Source organism: Leiobunum rupestre, chromosome 6 (assembly GCF_980474605.1).
Source record: "Leiobunum rupestre chromosome 6, qqLeiRupe1.1.hap1, whole genome shotgun sequence".
Lineage (NCBI taxonomy): Eukaryota > Metazoa > Arthropoda > Arachnida > Opiliones > Sclerosomatidae > Leiobunum > Leiobunum rupestre.
This window is the reverse complement of record NC_143389.1, coordinates 38859252-38878816: the sequence shown is the minus strand read 5'-3', so window position 1 is coordinate 38878816 and position 19565 is coordinate 38859252. Positions and strand designations below refer to the sequence as shown.

General features: G+C 34.7%; 3 protein-coding genes across 7 annotated transcripts; all 3 read left to right on the top strand.

Moving 5' to 3' along the window:
• Positions 1-5063: 5063 nt before the first annotated feature.
• Positions 5064-6408, top strand: LOC149940866 (short-chain dehydrogenase/reductase family 16C member 6-like). The gene is made up of 5 exons (XM_090179384.1): positions 5064-5285; positions 5486-5725; positions 5811-6058; positions 6128-6253; positions 6333-6408. Exons 1-5 carry the CDS (start codon positions 5064-5066, stop codon positions 6406-6408), a joined length of 912 nt encoding a protein of 303 aa, XP_090035510.1.
• Positions 6409-6637: 229 nt separating this feature from the next.
• Positions 6638-12110, top strand: LOC149940865 (kelch domain-containing protein 3). Of its 2 annotated transcripts, none has more exons than XM_090176953.1 (11): positions 6638-6959; positions 7090-7290; positions 8515-8578; positions 8638-8735; positions 8819-9003; positions 9073-9286; positions 10936-11022; positions 11419-11527; positions 11610-11707; positions 11786-11864; positions 11921-12110. In XM_090176953.1, exons 2-11 carry the CDS (start codon positions 7140-7142, stop codon positions 11982-11984), a joined length of 1149 nt encoding a protein of 382 aa, XP_090033079.1. In that variant the 5' UTR covers positions 6638-6959; positions 7090-7139; the 3' UTR covers positions 11985-12110. The 2 variants fall into 2 exon arrangements, with proteins under 2 accessions (XP_090033079.1, XP_090033078.1); XM_090176952.1 differs by having other exon boundaries at positions 7045-7290.
• A 64-nt stretch (positions 12111-12174) lies between these two features.
• On the top strand, positions 12175-18878 carry LOC149940864 (uncharacterized). 4 transcript variants are annotated; one of them, XM_090176948.1, is made up of 2 exons: positions 12175-12354; positions 14344-18878. In XM_090176948.1, exon 2 carries the CDS (start codon positions 14351-14353, stop codon positions 18797-18799), a length of 4449 nt encoding a protein of 1482 aa, XP_090033074.1. In that variant the 5' UTR covers positions 12175-12354; positions 14344-14350; the 3' UTR covers positions 18800-18878. The 4 variants fall into 4 exon arrangements, with proteins under 4 accessions (XP_090033074.1, XP_090033076.1, XP_090033075.1 ...); XM_090176950.1 differs by lacking the exon at positions 12175-12354 and adding an exon at positions 13095-13113; XM_090176949.1 differs by lacking the exon at positions 12175-12354 and adding an exon at positions 14163-14267.
• The last annotated feature ends 687 nt before the right edge of the window (positions 18879-19565 follow it).

The following is a 19565-nucleotide window of genomic DNA, read 5'->3' as shown; positions in this document are numbered from 1 at the left end:
AGCTAGTCATTTTTAATTTATTTCAGTTTTAAAATTGGTTATAAGTCAAAAGTTACTAATAAGTGAATATTTTAAAAGTCCGTGTATTACGGACGTAGCAGCGGGGAAGCGGTATGCTAATAAAATTACTTTAATAGATGGTGAAGATACATATTTAGTTGGGGTTAGGCCCAATGACAACATAACTGATATCAGACTGTGGCTTCCAATTACATATTTAGATTTATTTACATACTTAATTTTACGTAAAAGTGCATACACGCTTGATGAATTGAAAGCTTATAAAAGTTTAGAAGCGTACAATTTTTATTTTGACAACTGTTTTTTCCCCATTTTTAAATGCAAGCAATTTCACCTCAGCACAATGGAAACCTACTGAATCCTCGTATTTATGAATAATTAAATATAATGTTTTAACAGATATTTTGAAGGATAATATTTATGTTTTACCAGCAAGTATTAAATGTCCAGGCCCCAAATTTTTTAATATACCACAATTTTCAGTCAAGTGTTTATGAGACACTCTTCCACCAAATGCTTTGGACAAAAATGAAACAGAGCATAAATTGGTTACTCCAATTAAGAACTGCCCTTTAGCTAACAAATTAGACGGTTTTTCCATGAAAATCTGGAAACAGTCAATTTTAACAGCTCCTTTATTCCCGAACACATTAAAAAATGAACGTGGCATAGTTTTGTAGAGTTGATCTCTAGATGGGCAAATAACAAGATGCCCAAGTTGAAAGGGAAAATACATCCAAAATTGAATGAAATATTCTTGATGCTGTGTGATTGGAAACATTAAACCTGTACGCTATATCTAAAAAGTCCAGATTTAATCTCAACTTCATAATAAAAATAATAACTTGTTCAAATTTTGCTAGAGCAGATTTATTTGGTTTAACAATGTTGAATACAATCATCAGAGTTTCACAACTTGATAAGCCAGTAATAATATTTCACTTTCAATTAATCTAGAAAGTTTTCTTCCGTAATTGCTGCAGCTTTGAGTTTCGCGGTAGTTTTTGGAATTAAGTTTTGGTTTCTAAGATTTCTTATTCAATTTTGACTATATCTTTTTCACACAAATCCGATTGAGTTGAAGCATCTTGAATGTTAGAACAAACTTGAATGCACCAATAGATGAAGACTCTTCGTGTTCAGGTAAAGAAACGATATCTTCAAGAACCACCTCTTCTTCCGAAACCATACGGGTGTCTTTTGGCTCTTTAGGCGTATCATGGGTGTTTGTCTTTGATTTAGTAATTTCTAATCTTCGCAGTAATCTTTCTCTTCTATCCATAATCTTTAAATGTTAATTGGAATTTTGAGATTTGTAACCCAAATTCAAACTTTGGATCCAATCTCTGTTATCTTGGTCTAACAATTTGGCAGGGGCTCCTGAAACAAATATTTGTTAATTTACCATTATTTACTTAAATTTTAAAAGAAACATATAAACTCACCTGTGATGAAATGAAGAGAACATATTATTGCACTTTTAATTTTGTCTTTACTTGGTTCTTTCCTTTATAAAGCTTGAAACCACCTTTGCCTCCTTATTTTTGAGTTTTACTATGCCTTGGTTCTTATTATTTTCGTTTAATGATGGAAAGCCATAAAAATATACCTTACTGCCGTCTCGATTTCCGCGTATCGTAAAAAGCGCAAAAATTATTTATTTTTAACATGTTAAATAGATAATTTCACGAAATTAATAAGAAAATAAGTAATTTTATTGTAAGCTCTATATGCCGCCAAAACCCTGTTTGCCCTCCAAGGCTCGTTTTCAAATTGAGAATATGACGTCACACCTACGTAATTTGGCTAGACCGCGCCCAGTGTCAGAGCTCTATATTTGTCCACTCTAATACACTGATGTGGAACTAATATTACGGCCTGGGCCGCCTTGTTTTGGGATATTAAGCTTGGTTTTCATTTACGCGAAAATAACTACATTTGAACACGACGTCGAACGTCAAATTTTGGTTTTCGGATTTCGGTCGACGCAGAGTAATAGCATTTTCACTTAGCGTCAATAGATTCCAGCATTGTTATCTTGACTATAGAGAGAGTCACTAATATAACCAAGGCTTATCCACATTTTAATTATCTTTAAATTTAAATGTTGCTTGGCTTATCGATATGTTTTCTAAAATTGCATTATAATAATCAGTGGCGGACTGGGTCTAATATTTTTTGGTTGCTAGGAGACTTAGGGTCCCATTTTTAACAACTATAACGCTACCATGTTTACGGGGACACACTTCATGAACGGTCCATGGGATCCACGCCATCGGGCAGGTTACCTCTATGGCCAATCCGAGACTGATAATAATTTTTTACTTTAAATTCAATAAATGAAGCATTTGATATACTGCATTTTAGACGTCCAATACGTTTATAAAATCACATCATAATACCTTAAATTATTTTTAAATGGAACATAACATATCAAAATAGCAATATGTATGTTCACCGTGCGATGATAACCAAAAATGATATTATTCGTTACTCGGATATATTTCTGATTGGAAGGCTCAGAGCGTCAGTGGCGTAGCCAGAATTTCGTCAAAGGGGGTCCAAGAATGTTAATTTTAAGAGGGGTGTCGAGAAGGGGGTGTCAAATTAGTAAAGTCAAGGTAGGCCCAGGGGGTTGACATTGAACCCTCCTTGTCTACGCCACTGCAGAGCGTTATCGTGGAGCACGACCAAAAAAATTAAAAGCCAATATCGAGCCTTAAACCGAATTTCGACCCGGCATAACTGCGAATAATTTTGGTTGTCGTTTGAAGCAAATATTCGGGAACGGGGCGTCCCTGTGCGAAGTACATTAATTAGTCCATGGAAGGACTAGTACGAGTTGGTATTTGCCCTTGCCCTTCTGGTCGCGTTTTTTAAACTGTCACTACAAGAAATAGCTCTAAAATTTATACAAACGCCGGCGTACGCCGCCGCCGCCGGTCATTTTGGCCACGCCGAAGACGCCGCCGCCGTAGGCCTAAACGCCGGTGTAAGCTGCCGCCGCCGGTATATTTTGGGTCAAACGCCGCCGCCGACCCATATCAGATCAGCGCAGGCCTCTATATACAGGGTGTCCACTAAAAAATGAACCAGGGCGAATATCTCAAAATCTGTTTTAGGTACGATTTTCAAATTTTCAAGTCGTATATCAGATGTAGGGGGAAACCTACTGCGAAAATGTCGATGACCTTGCACCATGTCGTCAAGGTCATCCAAAAACTAACACGATAACCGTAAGTGTAACAAAATTGGTTCCAATTAGAAAAGTGTTCCACGTGACTTTTTAAGTACAAATAGCTTTGACCTGATCGGATTTGACCAATAGGAAGCCGAGAAATGCTAGATGAAAAACAAGAAGGTCGTTAAGTTGATAACGTGTCGAAAGCGAGGTTCGGGAGCTGATAACTCTAAAGATACTAGTGTTAGAGTACTGAAATTTGCTATACATTCTCATCAGGATGGAGGGTCCTTAGTTTAAAAATTTCAATGACCTTGAACCATGTCTTCAAGGTCATCCAAAAACTAACGCGAGAACCGTAAGTGTTAGAAAGTTGGTTCCAAGCTAATTCAGTTTCAAGTTATTTCTCAAGGTCATTTTTGAATGTCTTTGAAGACATGGTTCAAAACTACTTAGACGAGAAAGTGGTGATTAGCAAATTTCCTATTGAAACCTAGTTTCTAAACCCAATGGATCACGAGATAATGTTTTCACACCTTAAACCACGTCTTCAAGGTCATCCAATTTTACAAACTTGAAAAACGCCCACCATAATGAGTTTGTCTAGCAAATTTCGATGTAACACGAATTGGTTTCGAGTTATGGGCGTTTCCTTTCAGTTTTCATTTTAACGACCTTTGTGATTTTGAAAAACAGTTCCTCGACTTCCTATTGGTCAAATTAGATCTACAATGTGACGTGGAACACTTTTCTAATTGGAACCAACTTTCTAACACTTACGGTTCTCGCGTTAGTTTTTGGATGACCTTGAAGACATGGTTCAAGACCATTGAAATTTTTAAACTAAGGACCCTCCATCCTGATGAGAATGTATAGCAAATTTCAGTACTCTAACACTAGTATCTTTAGAGTTATCAGCTCCCGAACCTCGCTTTCGACACGTTATCAACTTAACGACCTTCTTGTTTTTCATCTAGCATTTCTCGGCTTCCTATTGGTCAAATCCGATCAGGTCAAACCTATTTGCCCTTATGGTTCTCGAGTTAGATTTGAGATGACCTTGAAGACATGGTTCAAGGTCATCGACATTTTCGCAGTATGTTTCCCCCTACATCTTGTATACGACTTGAAAATTTCAAAATCGTACCTAAAACAGATTTTTAAATATTCGCCCTGGTTCATTTTTTAGTGGACACCCTGTATAATAATAGACCCGGTAAATGTGCATCCGTGATGCGGTGTGCAAATCCCCGTTTCGGCTGGAAATTCGTCCCCATTGAAAACCGCGCCGAACCTGCGTAGATGGATACTTCTTTCGTAAAAGATATATTATAAACTTCTGCTTTTATTTATCGATATCAACCGAGATAAATGCTACATTTTTCGAAAACTAGTTTTTGAATCCCGTAAATCACTTCCGCATTTTCCAGTTTCCTAAAAATACTTCCGTTAACGGGGGCAAAAAAAAAGCGCTTCGAGAACTTTGAATGCTTTATATTATCCAGGAAACAAATAGAAAGCGAAAGTTACTTCTTTTTTTCTTTATCTTTTTTTCGCGGACCTCAACGCAATAACAAGTAGCAGACAAATTCGCGTACATTTAATACTTTTAAACGAATCCTATTCATCGTACAAGCCAAAAATAGGTCAAAAGGGAACAAGTTTCAAATGTAAAATTATTAATCCCTCGGAAGAACGTTTTTCTAACATCGCGTGGTAGAATACTTGAATAGTTTACCAAAGAAAGTGTGTGTTTCGAATAGAAACTGTTTGAACATCGGGTGTGTTGACAATAGAGGGGATTTGTTTTTTTAAAGTTTCGTAATAACTCCAAATTTTCGTCTGACATTAAGGATAGAAGATGAGATTCGAAAGACAGTCCGTTTTTATGGAATTATTTTTCGTCATAGTGAAAGGGTTTTATATAATATTCTGCGAACTTTTTGACGCGATTTCACCCAGAAAAAAGTCTGTTTCTTCTAATGTGGTTTTAATAACAGGAGCTTCCCGAGGATTGGGCCGTGAATTAGCCATCAGATTCGGAAAACTAGGGGCCAGAGTCGTTCTTTGGAGTAGAAATCAGGTAAAAATCGTGTTAAAATCTTGTCTGCTTACACGTTTCTTTAAATTAAGTGCAAAAGTCTTTTCTGTTTGGGTGCTTATGACTCTAGTTTAGGCTTTCGACGTCTATCGGTTTTACTGCCGTTGCCGCGACAACAAGATAATTTTAAGTAAATTGAAAATATATACTGAAATTGAGTTACAAATTGTGCTTTTTCTTAGACCGCGGTCAATTCTGTGGCCCGAGAAATAACAAGTGCAGGCGGAGAAGCCTATGCTTACGAATGCGACGTAACTGATGAGACGCTTGTTGGTAAAATGGCTGCAAAACTCTTCGAGGAAGTTGGTCAGGTCGACATACTGGTCAACAACGCGGGCGTTTTTTATCAAAAACCTCTAATGTTTCAGAATAGTAATCAGATCAGAAAAACTTTGGAGGTTAATTTGCTCTCTCATTATTGGGTAAGCGGAAAGATTCATTCCTTACAGCTAATTTCGAGTTTTTCAACCTTCTGTATAGTTAAAATGACTTTGTCCAATGTAACAGACGGTAAAGGCATTTCTTCCAAGTATGATCGAACGTGGACGAGGTCATATCGTGGCTATTTCAAGCGTAGCGGCCTTGGTCGGCGGATCGAAGACAGCTGCTTATTGTAGTTCCAAGTTTGGAGTCGTTGGGCTTATGGAATCTCTTACCGCGGAGCTCTTCGAACAGAACTTGCTTGATCGAATCCATTTGACAACAGTATGTCCTGGTTCTTTCACTTCAGGATTACTTAATGATCCTTCAACCAGGTTTGTGTCCAGCTCATATCTACCCGCGCTTTTTAAACTCGGCGTTGCAACCTTTTATCATGCGTACAGGTTTCCTTTTCTGTTTCCTATTTCTACCTTAAAAGAAATGGGAGAATCGACCATGGATGCGATACTGCGAAATAAATCGAAAGTGATAGTCCCGAAACGGATAGGTTTCCTTGTAGAGCTATCTCGGTAAGTCATTTATTTTGGGTATAATGTTTTAGCGGAAAATTCGACGACTGTTAATTTTAGATTTTTATGCCTATGTTAGAATAACTCTACCGAAAAGAGTTGCGTTATTGTGGCAGCATTTCTTTCAATACATTCCCGGTCACCAAGATTCCTAAAAGCAAAATGATTTTGTTTTAAACAATTCAAACTGTTCATTTTTTTAATAAAGTTTTTTTTGTTGGTTTTAATAATACTTTTGTAGTCCGACAGACAACAAGAAATAAATATAAGCTTCCCCGGACTTATAGCTAAAATTATAGATGGCGCTGAAGTACCGTTGGAAAGAAAAACATTTGTATGTAAACAGATTAAATTTTCATTCGATCTGCGTGCATTGTTACGCTAACTGCGGTATGACTTCTGCCAGTTATTGCGGATTTCGATGTAAATGTTACGTTTTATTTCTGAAATTTCTGGAGTATTTAGCTTAGCTTAGATATGAAAAAGCACGAACTTCTTAATTGAAATGTCAGCTATTTACAACTAAGCATTTGTCAAATGGCTTATAATTAAGAACATATTAGGCCTTGGTTAACGAACTCGTGCTCCGATTGGTCAATTCGCGTGGCTCCTTTTTAGTCACCTTCCCTGTATATATCACCTCCCTGCAGAGGGGATTCTCAAACAATACTCTGACTCACTATAAATCCATATGACACATATCAAAGTAAGCATAAAAGATCTCTGTGTTTGGTCTTAAAAGGTAGATATAAAGAATGTGTTTTAAAATAAGTTTCATTCACTTTCTTTAGATCAACCGGTTTTGAAGTATTAAAGTTAACAAAAGATTTTTGTAGATTGAACTACATCAATACGGTGGAAATACATTTTGAACTACATATCAAAAATGCGTTGGATTGTGACCCTGGAGGGTGGCCCTCGAAGAGTGAACCATGCCGCAGTTGCTATTGGAGATAAAATATATTCTTTCGGGGGTTTCGAAACTGGAGAAAACTACGAGATCCACAGACCAATTGATGTACATATTTTAAATTCAGGTATTTAATTTGCTTTTACGAGCATTGGGTAAGTTTTAAGCTCATGGGGATTGTGGAACATACTAGCAACAGTTATTGAGTTTATTTTGCACAGTGATTTCACTGAAAAGGAGGTTACTTGGTTTTGAAGTATTTGAAGCCGGTGCAATTATTATTATTTGAAAAGGAGTTAAGGTAGATTTTTTACACATTTTGGCGGCTTTTAGGGAAATATTGTTTTTCCTATTTCCTGCTATAATATTAATTAACTCCACCATTACAATTAAAAAAATAGGCTGTGAATGTAATAAATGATACAATTTTATCAGAAATACATGTATTTCTGATTATATGCCTAGTAAGTAAATAAATCCGGAATTAAGATGAAAAAAAAACTGTGCATAGTATTTTATTATTTATGTTAGAGTTATAGTAAATCTAGAGAAAGTATGTCACTTTGGAAGGATAAGATTATGCATATCACACTTTGAGATAAGGACTATTGGAGTTCATAACATGATAGAAAGAGTTCTGTATTCAGTGTGTCTCTAGATTATCAATTAACGGAAAGTTAAATATAGCTAGCCCACTTTCTTGTGTATTACGTAAGTACCCATATTTTAAGAAAAATTTTGAACATATCAGATTAAAGATATGGTTAACCCCTTTACAAAAAAAAATGAGAAAGATATTGCAGTTTTCAATAATACTGAGCACCTAATTTTAGAAGCAGAGTAAAACCTATACATTTTAACCATATAATTTTTAAACATCTTATGGGCCCTTTACTTATTTTGGTTATTATGGTACTCCTCTTTATAACTATTGAATGGTACACATTTTGAGTTGATGTTTATAACTGATTCCATAAAAATTAACGTTGAGGGAAATATAATTTCTATAGTGGTTTGTATGAACATTACAATATTCACTTAAAACATTTCTGAAACAAATTAATAGCCAATAAAATATTTACTTAATTCCCATAAAAATAAGAAAATTAAACTTCTATTACATTTTCAAATTATCATAACTGACCAAAATAATTAAATTCAAGTTCAAAAAGAATATGATCTATGCATAATTGATGGCAGACAACCTAACTTTTTTAACATAATGAAGTAGTCTTAAAATTCATATAGCAGTACATGTTAAGACCAATTAAATAAAATCACAATCCCCTTGAATAAATAATTTTTTGTACAAATAGGTTTGATTAAAAGTGTCACATTTTTGTACCAATAGTAACATTAAGATGGTCTGTTGTTCCAATTGATGAATCAGATCACACTAATGTTCCATTTCAAAGGTAGGTTGGGATATTTTCTTCTTTTTTTACCAAAATTTTAATTATAAAATTTTTGAAAGGTACGGACATACGGTAGTTGCGTATGGCGAATGTGTCTTGCTTTGGGGTGGAAGAAATGATGAGGCAGGCTGTAATATTCTTTATTGTTTTGATACTGGTAATTCAACAATATTACATTTCTTTGATTTAATATTTTTCGAATAAGGTAATAAATATGCTGTTTCGTTGTAATTCAAAAAGGTACTTTGAAATGGTCAAAACCCACAATAGAAGGCAACCCTCCTTATCCTAGAGATGGTCACTCGGCTTGCGTAATTGAAACGTGTATGTACATATTTGGAGGATATGAAGAGTATGGTTGGTTTTCTCAAGAAGTTTGCTCATTGAATTTAGAATCTTTTAAATGGACGCATGTTACCACAAGAGTATGTATTTCTCTTTTTATCCATTTTCTATTCTTCACCTGAATGAGTTTTAAAATATGCTTTAAATAGGGTGTGCCACCGACTTGGCGAGATTTTCATACTGCTTCTGCAATTGGCAATCATATGTATATATTTGGTGGGAGAGGAGACCGTGATGGCCCATATCATTCAGGAGCTGAGGTGTATTGCAATCAAATATCTTACTTGGATACCAAAACAATGACTTGGTATCAACCTCAAGTGTCTGGTTTCATACCTATTGGGAGGCGTAGCCATTCAGCGTGTGAGTTGAAAACTCTTCAGTTAACTTTTTGAACCATCTGATGGAAGGATTAAAATCAAGTGACTGCACTAGTCTAGTACCTCCTAAAGAGCTTGATTTATTTTGACTCATTCTCTTTTCTTTTGAACAAAAATAAGTTGAATATATATCAACATATTTTATAGGAAGTTTGGTATTTTCGCAGAATTACAATTAATTTTCACCAGTTAAACTGATTAATTGATCATTAGGTGATAAAATTAAAAAAACTTGTCTTGGGTCTATAAAAGGAGTAATATTTTATGGAAGTCTTTTTTGAATAATAAATAATTAAGCCGTAACTTGCTTTAAAAGACCTGTACAATCCCTAAGCTATCACCATAACTTTAACTAAAATCTATATTAGTTAATTAAACTGCAGAGTGTAAGTTTGGGAACAGGAAACTCCTTGCGGCCTCGAAGAATATCTTTGTTTGGCATAATTATGCTGAGTTAGTTTGATGATATAAATACAAACAAATTTATAGTTGTGTGTCATTAACATACCTTCCATAAGTTACATTTCTACTGGGAGTCATATCTAAAATGACCCACCATTTTTGGTGTAATACACAGCTTTGCAGGGAGCCATGTCAAGGAGTAGGACCAGGGTGTTGATAGTTTGTTTTTGGGTATGATGGAAATTATTTTTCACTCTTAGCACAGTAATGGTATAAGCAAAAATTTGTTAAGGTCTCGAATTAAAAAAAAATACTATTTATTATAATCTATTTTATGATCATTATTTAGCCACACTGGATTGATAACTATTCATAGAAATAAAAGCATTAGAAGAATAGGACCTGTTATTCTCCGCATATACATATAATAATAAACCTATCACAGTGGTGGTTGTAAAGATTAACCAGCTATGAAGGGAATAATAGTTTTCTTGGCTTAAAAGACTGTTTGGTTTTTTACCAATTTGCACAAAAAACTAGAAATTAGTCAGTCCAACATCACTTGAAGTTTAGCATCGAAACTTCTGAGGAGATTTGCAGAAATCAAAACCACTTTTTGGAAGTATTTAAATTTTGTAGAAAATACCATCGTTTCCAGTCTATCGAGAAGAAAATGTACAATATTTTGTGTTGGAAATAACTTGAAATTCAGATAAACTTTTTTTTTGTAGAAATTCTATAATGTTCTCATTTGATTTATGTTTTATTTTTGATCAATTTATCTGCTAATAGGTTCTATGTTATAATTTACAAAACTTTAATACGAGTTAAAGAATTATACTATCTAATATACATCCAGAGTGCCCTATATGTGAGCAGTCCACTGCAATTTATTTATTTATTTATTCTTCTTATTTAACTTTCGATATAATTTATCTCAACGTTGGAATTCAATGGACACCAGATCATAAAAGTTGTCTGCTGTATAGCGACCACCATGCTAATAATTGGTGAAGGATTTCACTATAAATTTCAGTGGACCGCTCACATATAGGGCACTCTGGATGTATATTAGTTTTACTGATATTGCCAGAGTTCCTACACAGTACTGATGAGCCCCGAAATGGCGAAACCGGTCTACTGTTGGAATCTCTGGCTGAAATTTTAACTTTCGATATAATTATACTATCAATGTATAACAATCTAACAGGTCAAAATATTTAATTTCAGTTGTTTACAATTCATCTTTATATATATTTGGGGGATATAATGAGCTTTCTGGTCATCACTTTGGAGAAATTTACAGATATAATCCAGGTTATTGTATATTTTAATTGTAATCTCCTTTTTTTACTAACCCTACTATCACAGTTTTTATTGAACCCACTTTGGGAAAAAGTATCTAACTCTCCATTACACCTGTGTTTTATTACAATAAGTAAAGAATCCACTTAACTTAAATGGGCTGACTGCGCAAGTCTTGTAAAAGTGGATGCTCCTCTTCTCTGAATTAATTATTTATCATACATACCCCGAGAAAAAGAACAATGCCAATTTATTAACACTATTTTGGCAATTTATGGTATTTTAAAAAGCTTGTTCGCCAGTTATAGCTTATCAAAATGATGTTACAAAGAAAATGTGTAGTTAGATACTTCTCATGAAATCTGAAAAAATGAGTCTAACTCTTCGATACGTAATATAATTATCTAGATGCTTGTAAATGGTATCGAGTAAAAGTAAGGGGAAAAGGTCCTTGCCCTAGGAGGAGGCAACATTGTTGCCTGATTGATAAAAAACTATATTTATTTGGAGGAACTAGGTAATTTAACACAATTGTTTTCTCATCAGTGTGACCATTAAACTTTGCGGTGTATTTTTTCCATCTTTCTCCTCTATAATAGTCCAAGGGAGATATCTTTCACTCCATTAGTTTTGACATTAATGGGTGGAATTAATCCAAACTTAATGGATCATTCGGATTTACATGTTTTGGATTTTTGTAAGACCTATTTCAAATATTTATCTGAAATTATCTGTGTTGGTTACTTTTTAAACAATTTATTTTCTTTGTAAACAGTTCCATCCCTAAAGACACTTTGTCTAATTCTAGTCATTGACAATAATTTAGATCAATCCAATTTACCCAGTGATATCCGGTAAGTTAAAGCTCAAATTCTTCCTTTCATGAAATGACATGCTGAACTTATTATAGGTGGGAAATAGCCGCTATGACCACAAACAATACAATCAGCCGACCTTTAACAAATGCTGGATAAAAACTAAAGTTAAATGAGCTATTTATCATTGTAATAAACTGTTTTATACTGAAACATTGTTCTTAAATATTTAAGATACAATATGTTTTTTACCTTAACCTTTTTTCAGTTACAAATAAAAATTATTTAAAATGAATTTTTTCTTTAAATTGATATTCTATTGTTGAACCACCCTCCATGTCTCCAAACTGATCTGCTAAAACCTGAACTGAACTGTCCGCGCGATTATCGCGACCGTAGTTCTGCTCATGCGCGGATTTATAAAGAAAAGCAGTGCCAGGACCTGTAAATAAAGAAAAGGGATTGATTTTCATTATCATAAGTAGCTTTTTCAAGTATATACATTTTAGGAGGATTTCTGATCCAATGAGTAAGTTGGGTTTTGCTTTATTTGGGAGTTACTAATGTACCATCAATTTCTTTAAGAAAGCATACTGATTCAGTAGAATGTTATTAAACAATATTAAGCCTTGGCGTAATTTTCCCTTAGTTTTGACCCCCCCTCTCCCAAAAAACTTCATTTTTGTGCTACTAGTTCCAGAGCCAAAATTTTGGGAAAAATTTATCTAAGAGTAGAATTTTATATTGCATAATTCTTTGGTTTAGACTTCAGAACCCTTAAATTTTTTCAATGTAAGTGCATAACCGCAGTGATCCCTGGAGCTGCAACAACTAGCTTCCATATGAGTATAGTGTAATGCCAGTGTAGGCAATCGCACCAACAGTTTATTCAAATTAAAAAAAAATTGTAGGTGTAAATAAACTCCAAAAGCCAAATAGCAGTGAAAAAAAAAACCCAATTTCAACCATGTTCAGAATGGTTTTACTTGAAAACCCACAGTTGAACACCAATTTTATTTTCAGATGTCAATAAAATATCGTGATCTCTGCTTATATTCCAAAAACTTAATTTTTTATTTAAAATACCTGTAAAGACATAGAGCCTTAAAACCAAATATATGTCACTTATATTACTTGTTTTTTTTTTTTATAAATTTTGAGCCAAAATCTATGGTGATTTTTGGAGTTTTTATTAAAAAAAATTCCAATGTGAAGAGGGCTTAAATATGCCCAAGAACATGACATTAACAAATTTTACTAAATTGATGGCGAGTTTGAATTAGCTCACGTAAGCCATAGTTATAGCGCCAGGGGTCGCAGTGATTTTACACTTACATTATAATAATTCATATAGTGTACTGAACACAAATTTTTGTATAGATAATTTTATTTAAAATTTTTGCTCGAAACATTATATATGGCAGTAACATATTCCTTATTGAAATGTAATGGCAAGTAATTAAAATTTTATTTTTAAAAGTATTTTAATTAAGTGGCGTAACTAGGAACTCCGGGGCCCCCCCGTGAAAAACGACTCGGGGCCCTTTTAAATAGCACCGATTTTAATAATAAACGTTTGGGGGCCCCCTCGCGCTGCGGGGGTGCTATTTACGCCACTGTTTTAATTATTATTATAAGACAAGACAAACTAAAACTGGAAAATAGGTACCTAACCTTAGGTATGCAGACAGTTAACAGATAAATTTTCATAATTATTAATTTTTCTACTGCATCAGTGAAAATTTTACTTTTGGTTCTTAAATGTTATAGAAAAGTTTTCAAAATTACTATCAGTCCTATACAGTTTTTAAGGGCCTCACCCAAAATAAAATATACATAACTTATATTTTGAATGGATTTGATTATTAAATTTGGAGGCAATGCTAAGATATGATACCAACTACCTTTTTGTTAATAAGCATGATGTTATAGAATATCCAAAATATTGGGAAATTTTTATGAGTAGATGAGAGGAGTGACTTTCAGCTCAGAAAGGGTTGGAAAGGAAAAGTCATGGAAATAACCTCAGGAGTTATTTCAGTTGAAAAAGGGATAATCACCTTGTTAAAATTTAAAATTAATAATTTTTTAATATTAGTTTATAAAAGTAATGGAAAACCTTAAATAAATTAGAAAATTTTAACTGAAACCTTAGGGAACATTGTAGACTCCTTGTTCAGAAAATAGATAGTTGTGAATTTCACTGCGATGTTTTTAATGCACAAAAGATGAATGGATGTTCTCTAAGTGTATTTACATGTAATTTATCTGAAATGCTACAAACATTAAACCAAAAATCTATTCTATTTTTTTCCAAAACTTATTTTGTTATTACAGTATATACAATTATAAAATTCATTGTTTTCAGTATGTTTCTAAAGCTGGAATTAGTTTTTAATAGCTGGCGTGATGAGCATTGCCATTTTAGAGTAGTTTGATTGGGTGTGTGAAACAAGGCTATAATTTTACGATTATGTTGTACGCTATGTTATTTAAAATGCATATTTTTGAAAAACAGGTTAAAAATGGAAGAGCAGATTACCAGTGGCTCAAATGATAAGCAGTTTTTGTCTCTAAAAGAAAATACAGGCACAGATCGTCCGTATGTTTGCTCTTTATGTGCTTTCAGATTTAAAAGTAGAGGCAACCTCAATGAACACATGAATTTTTATCATGCTAAAGGAGCTGTTGCTTGTTCAGCGTGTCCTAGAGTATTTCCAACATCGCGGGACCTTAGAGCACACAGATTAGAACATTCAGTTTTGTGTGGCAGATGCCCGCATTGCAGGACAATTATAGTTGAACAAAGTGTTTTGAATCTTACTACCTTTGCCAAAGAGTACCCCATTCACTTGGAAGTCTGTGCGAGAAAGCCGAATAAAAAGGCATCCAGTCAAGTAACTATGGATGTCTTGAGAAAGATTGATTGGTCCGGTAATGACACCGAAAATGGACAGACACACTGCTCCAGTTGCTTAAAAATTTTTAGTGATCAACTTTTGCTTAAAGAACACAACTGTGAGACCAAAATTGAGTCAAGTACTCTGGCTATCTCATTACCGGACTCGAGCTCCAAAGATTGTTTATCAAAAATTAGTGAGCTTAACCCATGTTCAAAATATCCCAATAGTTTCTGCATCCTTTGCAATTTGGAGTTTGACAGTACGGGTGATCTTAGTCAACACCTATATGAGGAACATCAGAGCAATGAACCAGAATTCCTACCCAAAGTGCCCATTGCCACTCCAGCACCAAATATATTGTATTGTTATCAGTCTCCAGTTTTGCCTGGAGAAGCACCAGTTATTGACATAAAAGAATATCCATGTACTTTTTGCAATAGAAGTTTTGAAACTGAAGAAGCCATGTGTGATCATATTGAGAGTTGCATATTTAGTTCTCAAGAAACTCCCATCATAGATGACAATGAAAATACCACGGGCATTGAAATCGTTGAAACTCATAGCCTGAAGGATATTGAGAAAGAAGTAGAAAGTCAGCCTGATTCAAATGAATTGGTAAATGAAACGACCACAAATTCAGATAACAAGGAACCTGAAAATATGGAGTTACTAGAGTTGAATGAAGATTTAGATGAAGACCTAAAAGAGGGAGTAAACGCTGATGTTTATAGTTTTTCCATTCAAAACCTTTCTTTGGAAGTCAACAATGAATGCTCTAGTACGTGTAGCACCGCTGTTGTTGAATCTACAACCAGCTCTGGTATGGAAGATGTTCAAGAAAATTCACAATCATCAATTATTGATAATGATAATATGAAAGAAAATTCAATTGTCATCAGATGGTTATGCAAATATTGTAAAAAGACCTTTGGTGAGCAATCTGAAATGAAACTACATAAAAGGCATTGCTCAAGAAAAGAAAGTGGGTCTTTCTCTCAAGTTAATGAAAGTGAAGTTATTAATCTAGCATCCGCTGAAATATCTGATTCAAACACTGACATATTTGTCCGCTGGATTTGTAAATATTGTAAAGCTCAGTTTGATGAAAAGATTACCATGGAAACGCATAAGCAGTCTTGTAAGAAGAAAGAAGCTAGGCGACGAATCCACAAGAGTTGCAGTGTTACGACTACAGATAGTGATACTCAACCAGAAAAGGAAATTATGCCTAAACCATTAGGTTCCATTAATTTTACTAGCAATGATGACAAAGATGGCGGCAATTCATTGAATAAAAATGACTGTATTGACGTTGCCCAAGATACCAGTAATGTTACCACTGAAGATAAATGTAATGACTCTAGTAAAGATTCTAGCATTGAAAACAAGGGTTCAGCTGAAGAGAGGTCTATGGATGTTGATGTATCAGATGCCACAAATTTCATTGATTTGTATGAGGAAATGCCCCTTATATCCCGAATGACGTATCCTTGTGAGTTTTGCAGTCAATCTTTTGACGATGAAGAAGATAGAAATGAACATCAAGTAGTATGTGCAATGAGTTGTACCACCGTAATAAGCCCTGAATATAAGTGTGAATTTTGCTCTTTGTTATTCGAAGGACAAGATCTTCTAAATGACCACCAGTTTGTATGTCCGCAAAAGCATCCTCCATCTTCGTGTTTTCTTGGTTACTGTAAATTGTGTGGGATGAATTTTACAGATATTGACATTTACAATTCTCATAAGAAGCAGTGCTTAATACCAGAGGAGTTACTTTTCCCAGATTTTTACAAATGCAAAATGTGCAATTCAAAGTTTTATGATTCATTAAAATTTAGAGTTCATACCCGAAGCTGCTCTAATAAACCAAAAGCTATCCTTAGTACAGTTGTCAGTACTGGTAATCAAAATTTGAAGTGTAAAAGTTGTATCAGACTGAAGAAAAGTAGACCAAATTGTTCTCAGTGCAAGGTTTTACAAAATAAAAGTTTTGAATCCAAAAGAGCCAGTGGAAGAAGTGATAACAGAAACAGTGGTGAGAATAATCTCTTTGATCATCAAACAACATCAAAGGGCAAGAGAAACTTGACTAATAGTGAAAATCACCCGAAGGATGAGGAAAGCTCAAGTAGCTCTTGTACTTCAACTCAAAACACTGGAGGCGAAAGTAATGATTCAGATGAGGGCACTCTAGAATCTGATGTCCCTAACAAGCAATTTGACTTTCGTTCTAAGCCAACTGTGGTGTTAGATGAGATATTACTGTCAACTTGCTCCAAATGTGACACACATTTTAAGGATGTAATGGATCTTGCTGATCACTATAGTAAATGTCAGCCTAAGCTTATTCCTGGAAATTTCGAAGCATTTGTAAATCGTAATTTACCAGTTTTGAAGTGCTTAATGTGCAACAAGTTTTTTAGAGGGGCAGATAGCCTATCTAAACACAAATGTCAAACAATCACGAAACGACAGGGTAGTAGTGAAATTACTGTACCTTTGAAGAAAAAATGTACCAATTATGGCGAACCACCACCACCAACATGTTTCATATGCAATAAGAGTTGTGATGACTACAAAATGGTTATCTTGTCATCGGGAGACGATGTCACTTACGCTTGTCCACCTTGCTACCAAAAACAAAAGGAAATTGAAGGTTCTGATATTACACTGCACAAAGCGGCTCAGAATACTATAAGCAAGCCAAAGAACGCTAGTGACAAAGAAGCTCCGATTTCTGAAGGAGAAACTGTGAAAGACATAGTCAATGGTAAAATTATTATGTATCCAAAAGGCGCCATTTCTGGAGTTAGACAGAAATTTATTTCCTCCAGTAATATTGCCAGGAAATCTGCAATACTTGTGGCTATGGCCCCCAAGATGGTAAATAAATGCAATTCTGTAAATGCATCAAAAGTTGGATTGCCAGCACAGAAAAACTCTTCTCTTCATAAGCCAATCACTGGATCATCTAATGTTACTGCTTCAAAAGTACAAATAACTAGTTTAGAAACAAATACAAGCTTGCCAACCAGTGGTGAGACACATAAGAGCTTTCCAACCAATTTTGGGGCTCCTAGAAGCTTACTAACTAGCTCTGAGACGTTAATAAATTTAGCATCCAATGTTGGACATTTGAAGAGAACAGTGGGAAATATCCATGCTACAAGATTTTCAACACCAAATAACAATGCAACTTCAAACAATATGGTACTGAATAGTATACCATCTGCTATGGGTGCACCAAAAAATGCTAAATCAAGTCTCAACAATTCATTTCTGGGTACACAACTCTCAAAATGGAATTATTCACTAGCTAAGAGGCCAAATCTAACACCCACGCTGAATTTTGTATGCCCAATCAATAAAACAGGCACTGGACGTGTTGTGCCACAAAATCAATCCATAAGCAACTCTTTAATAGCTGTTCCAGCTCTGAACATGAGTAATGTAAATCAAAATGCCACAAATGTTTTTCACAATTCTAACTCTCCGGCTAGTTTTCTTGCACTAATCAATGTACCTGTGTCACCACAAACATCAGAAACAAATATCAGACAAACTGTTTCTCATCCAAATAGTAATGTCTTCAGGTTTGTTAGCCCATGTACTTCTACAATTCAAGCTGCTGGTAAACCTATGACACAAAATATAAAACCAATGCCTGGCCTAAAGTTGGGGAACCCCCGTTTATTAATGAGAGCAGATACTCAACAAGGACAAAACCAAAATGATCATAATGAACCAGAACAAAATAAGAATGACCAAGCATCAGTCAATAAGGAAAATCAAAAACGGTTACCATTGTCTAGTGTAGACGATTGTGATGGATGGCTTTTGGAAGGTACTCTAAATGAAACTGGCCATAAAATTGCAGTGAAAAAGTGCATTTGTGGAAATTGCTACCGTTCTTTCTACAATGAGGAAGCGTTAAATGAACACGCATGGCTTGCTCATAAAAGATTAGTTACAGAAAAAATGTGTTTGAAAAAAATTGAAAATGTATCTAGAGATGTTATGAAAAAGGCATTAATTTTTGCTCAAACTTGTTCAAAAAAATACAGTTAAAAGAGAGCTAGTCCTATAAATCTTAAAGAAAATTGTTTATGTTGTTATCATTACCACTTATAATAAGTCAATAAACTGGTTTTTAATTTCCGCAAAAAATTAAAATTTTATAATTTGCTCATTTCTTCAAATTTATTGCAGTGATTTATTTGTTAACTAACTTAAAAACAACAACATCCACTTCTTGTACAATAAAAGGTTGTTATTTAGTCGTTTTTATAAATAAAAATTTTATTGTACAAGAAGTGGATGTTGTTGTGTTTTTTATTTGTTAACTGTCAAAAGTAATTTTTATTTAACTCTTATTTTAACATGTGAAACTCTATTATATCGCTTACTTCTCCATCGCACACAGAGCGCTTGGTGATTTTTTTTTTGAGATACACAAATATCGGTGTCGACCCGAGGCCTTAGACACCAGCACACACACAATAACTATAGTGCATTTCTCTACAAACCTTGGGTAAGATATGTGTAACGGCCACGCCAACGGGGGGATACGTGGGGACACCCGTGGCGGAAGTATCCCGACCACCCGTTGGGGGATTGGTAGTCGTCCTCACACGGCCTTCCACAAACACTGCCTCCCGGACGCCTGGGATTACAGGAGTGAGCCACTACTCCCGGCTGAGCGCTTGGTGATAAATTGTTCGGAATAGGCGCTTAAATAAATCATAGCCGCCTAGATTAAACAAATCATCCTCCCAGGAAATCGCCAAGAAGTAATATTTCCGAGAGCCAGGACCAGCAAGTTATTGATATATAG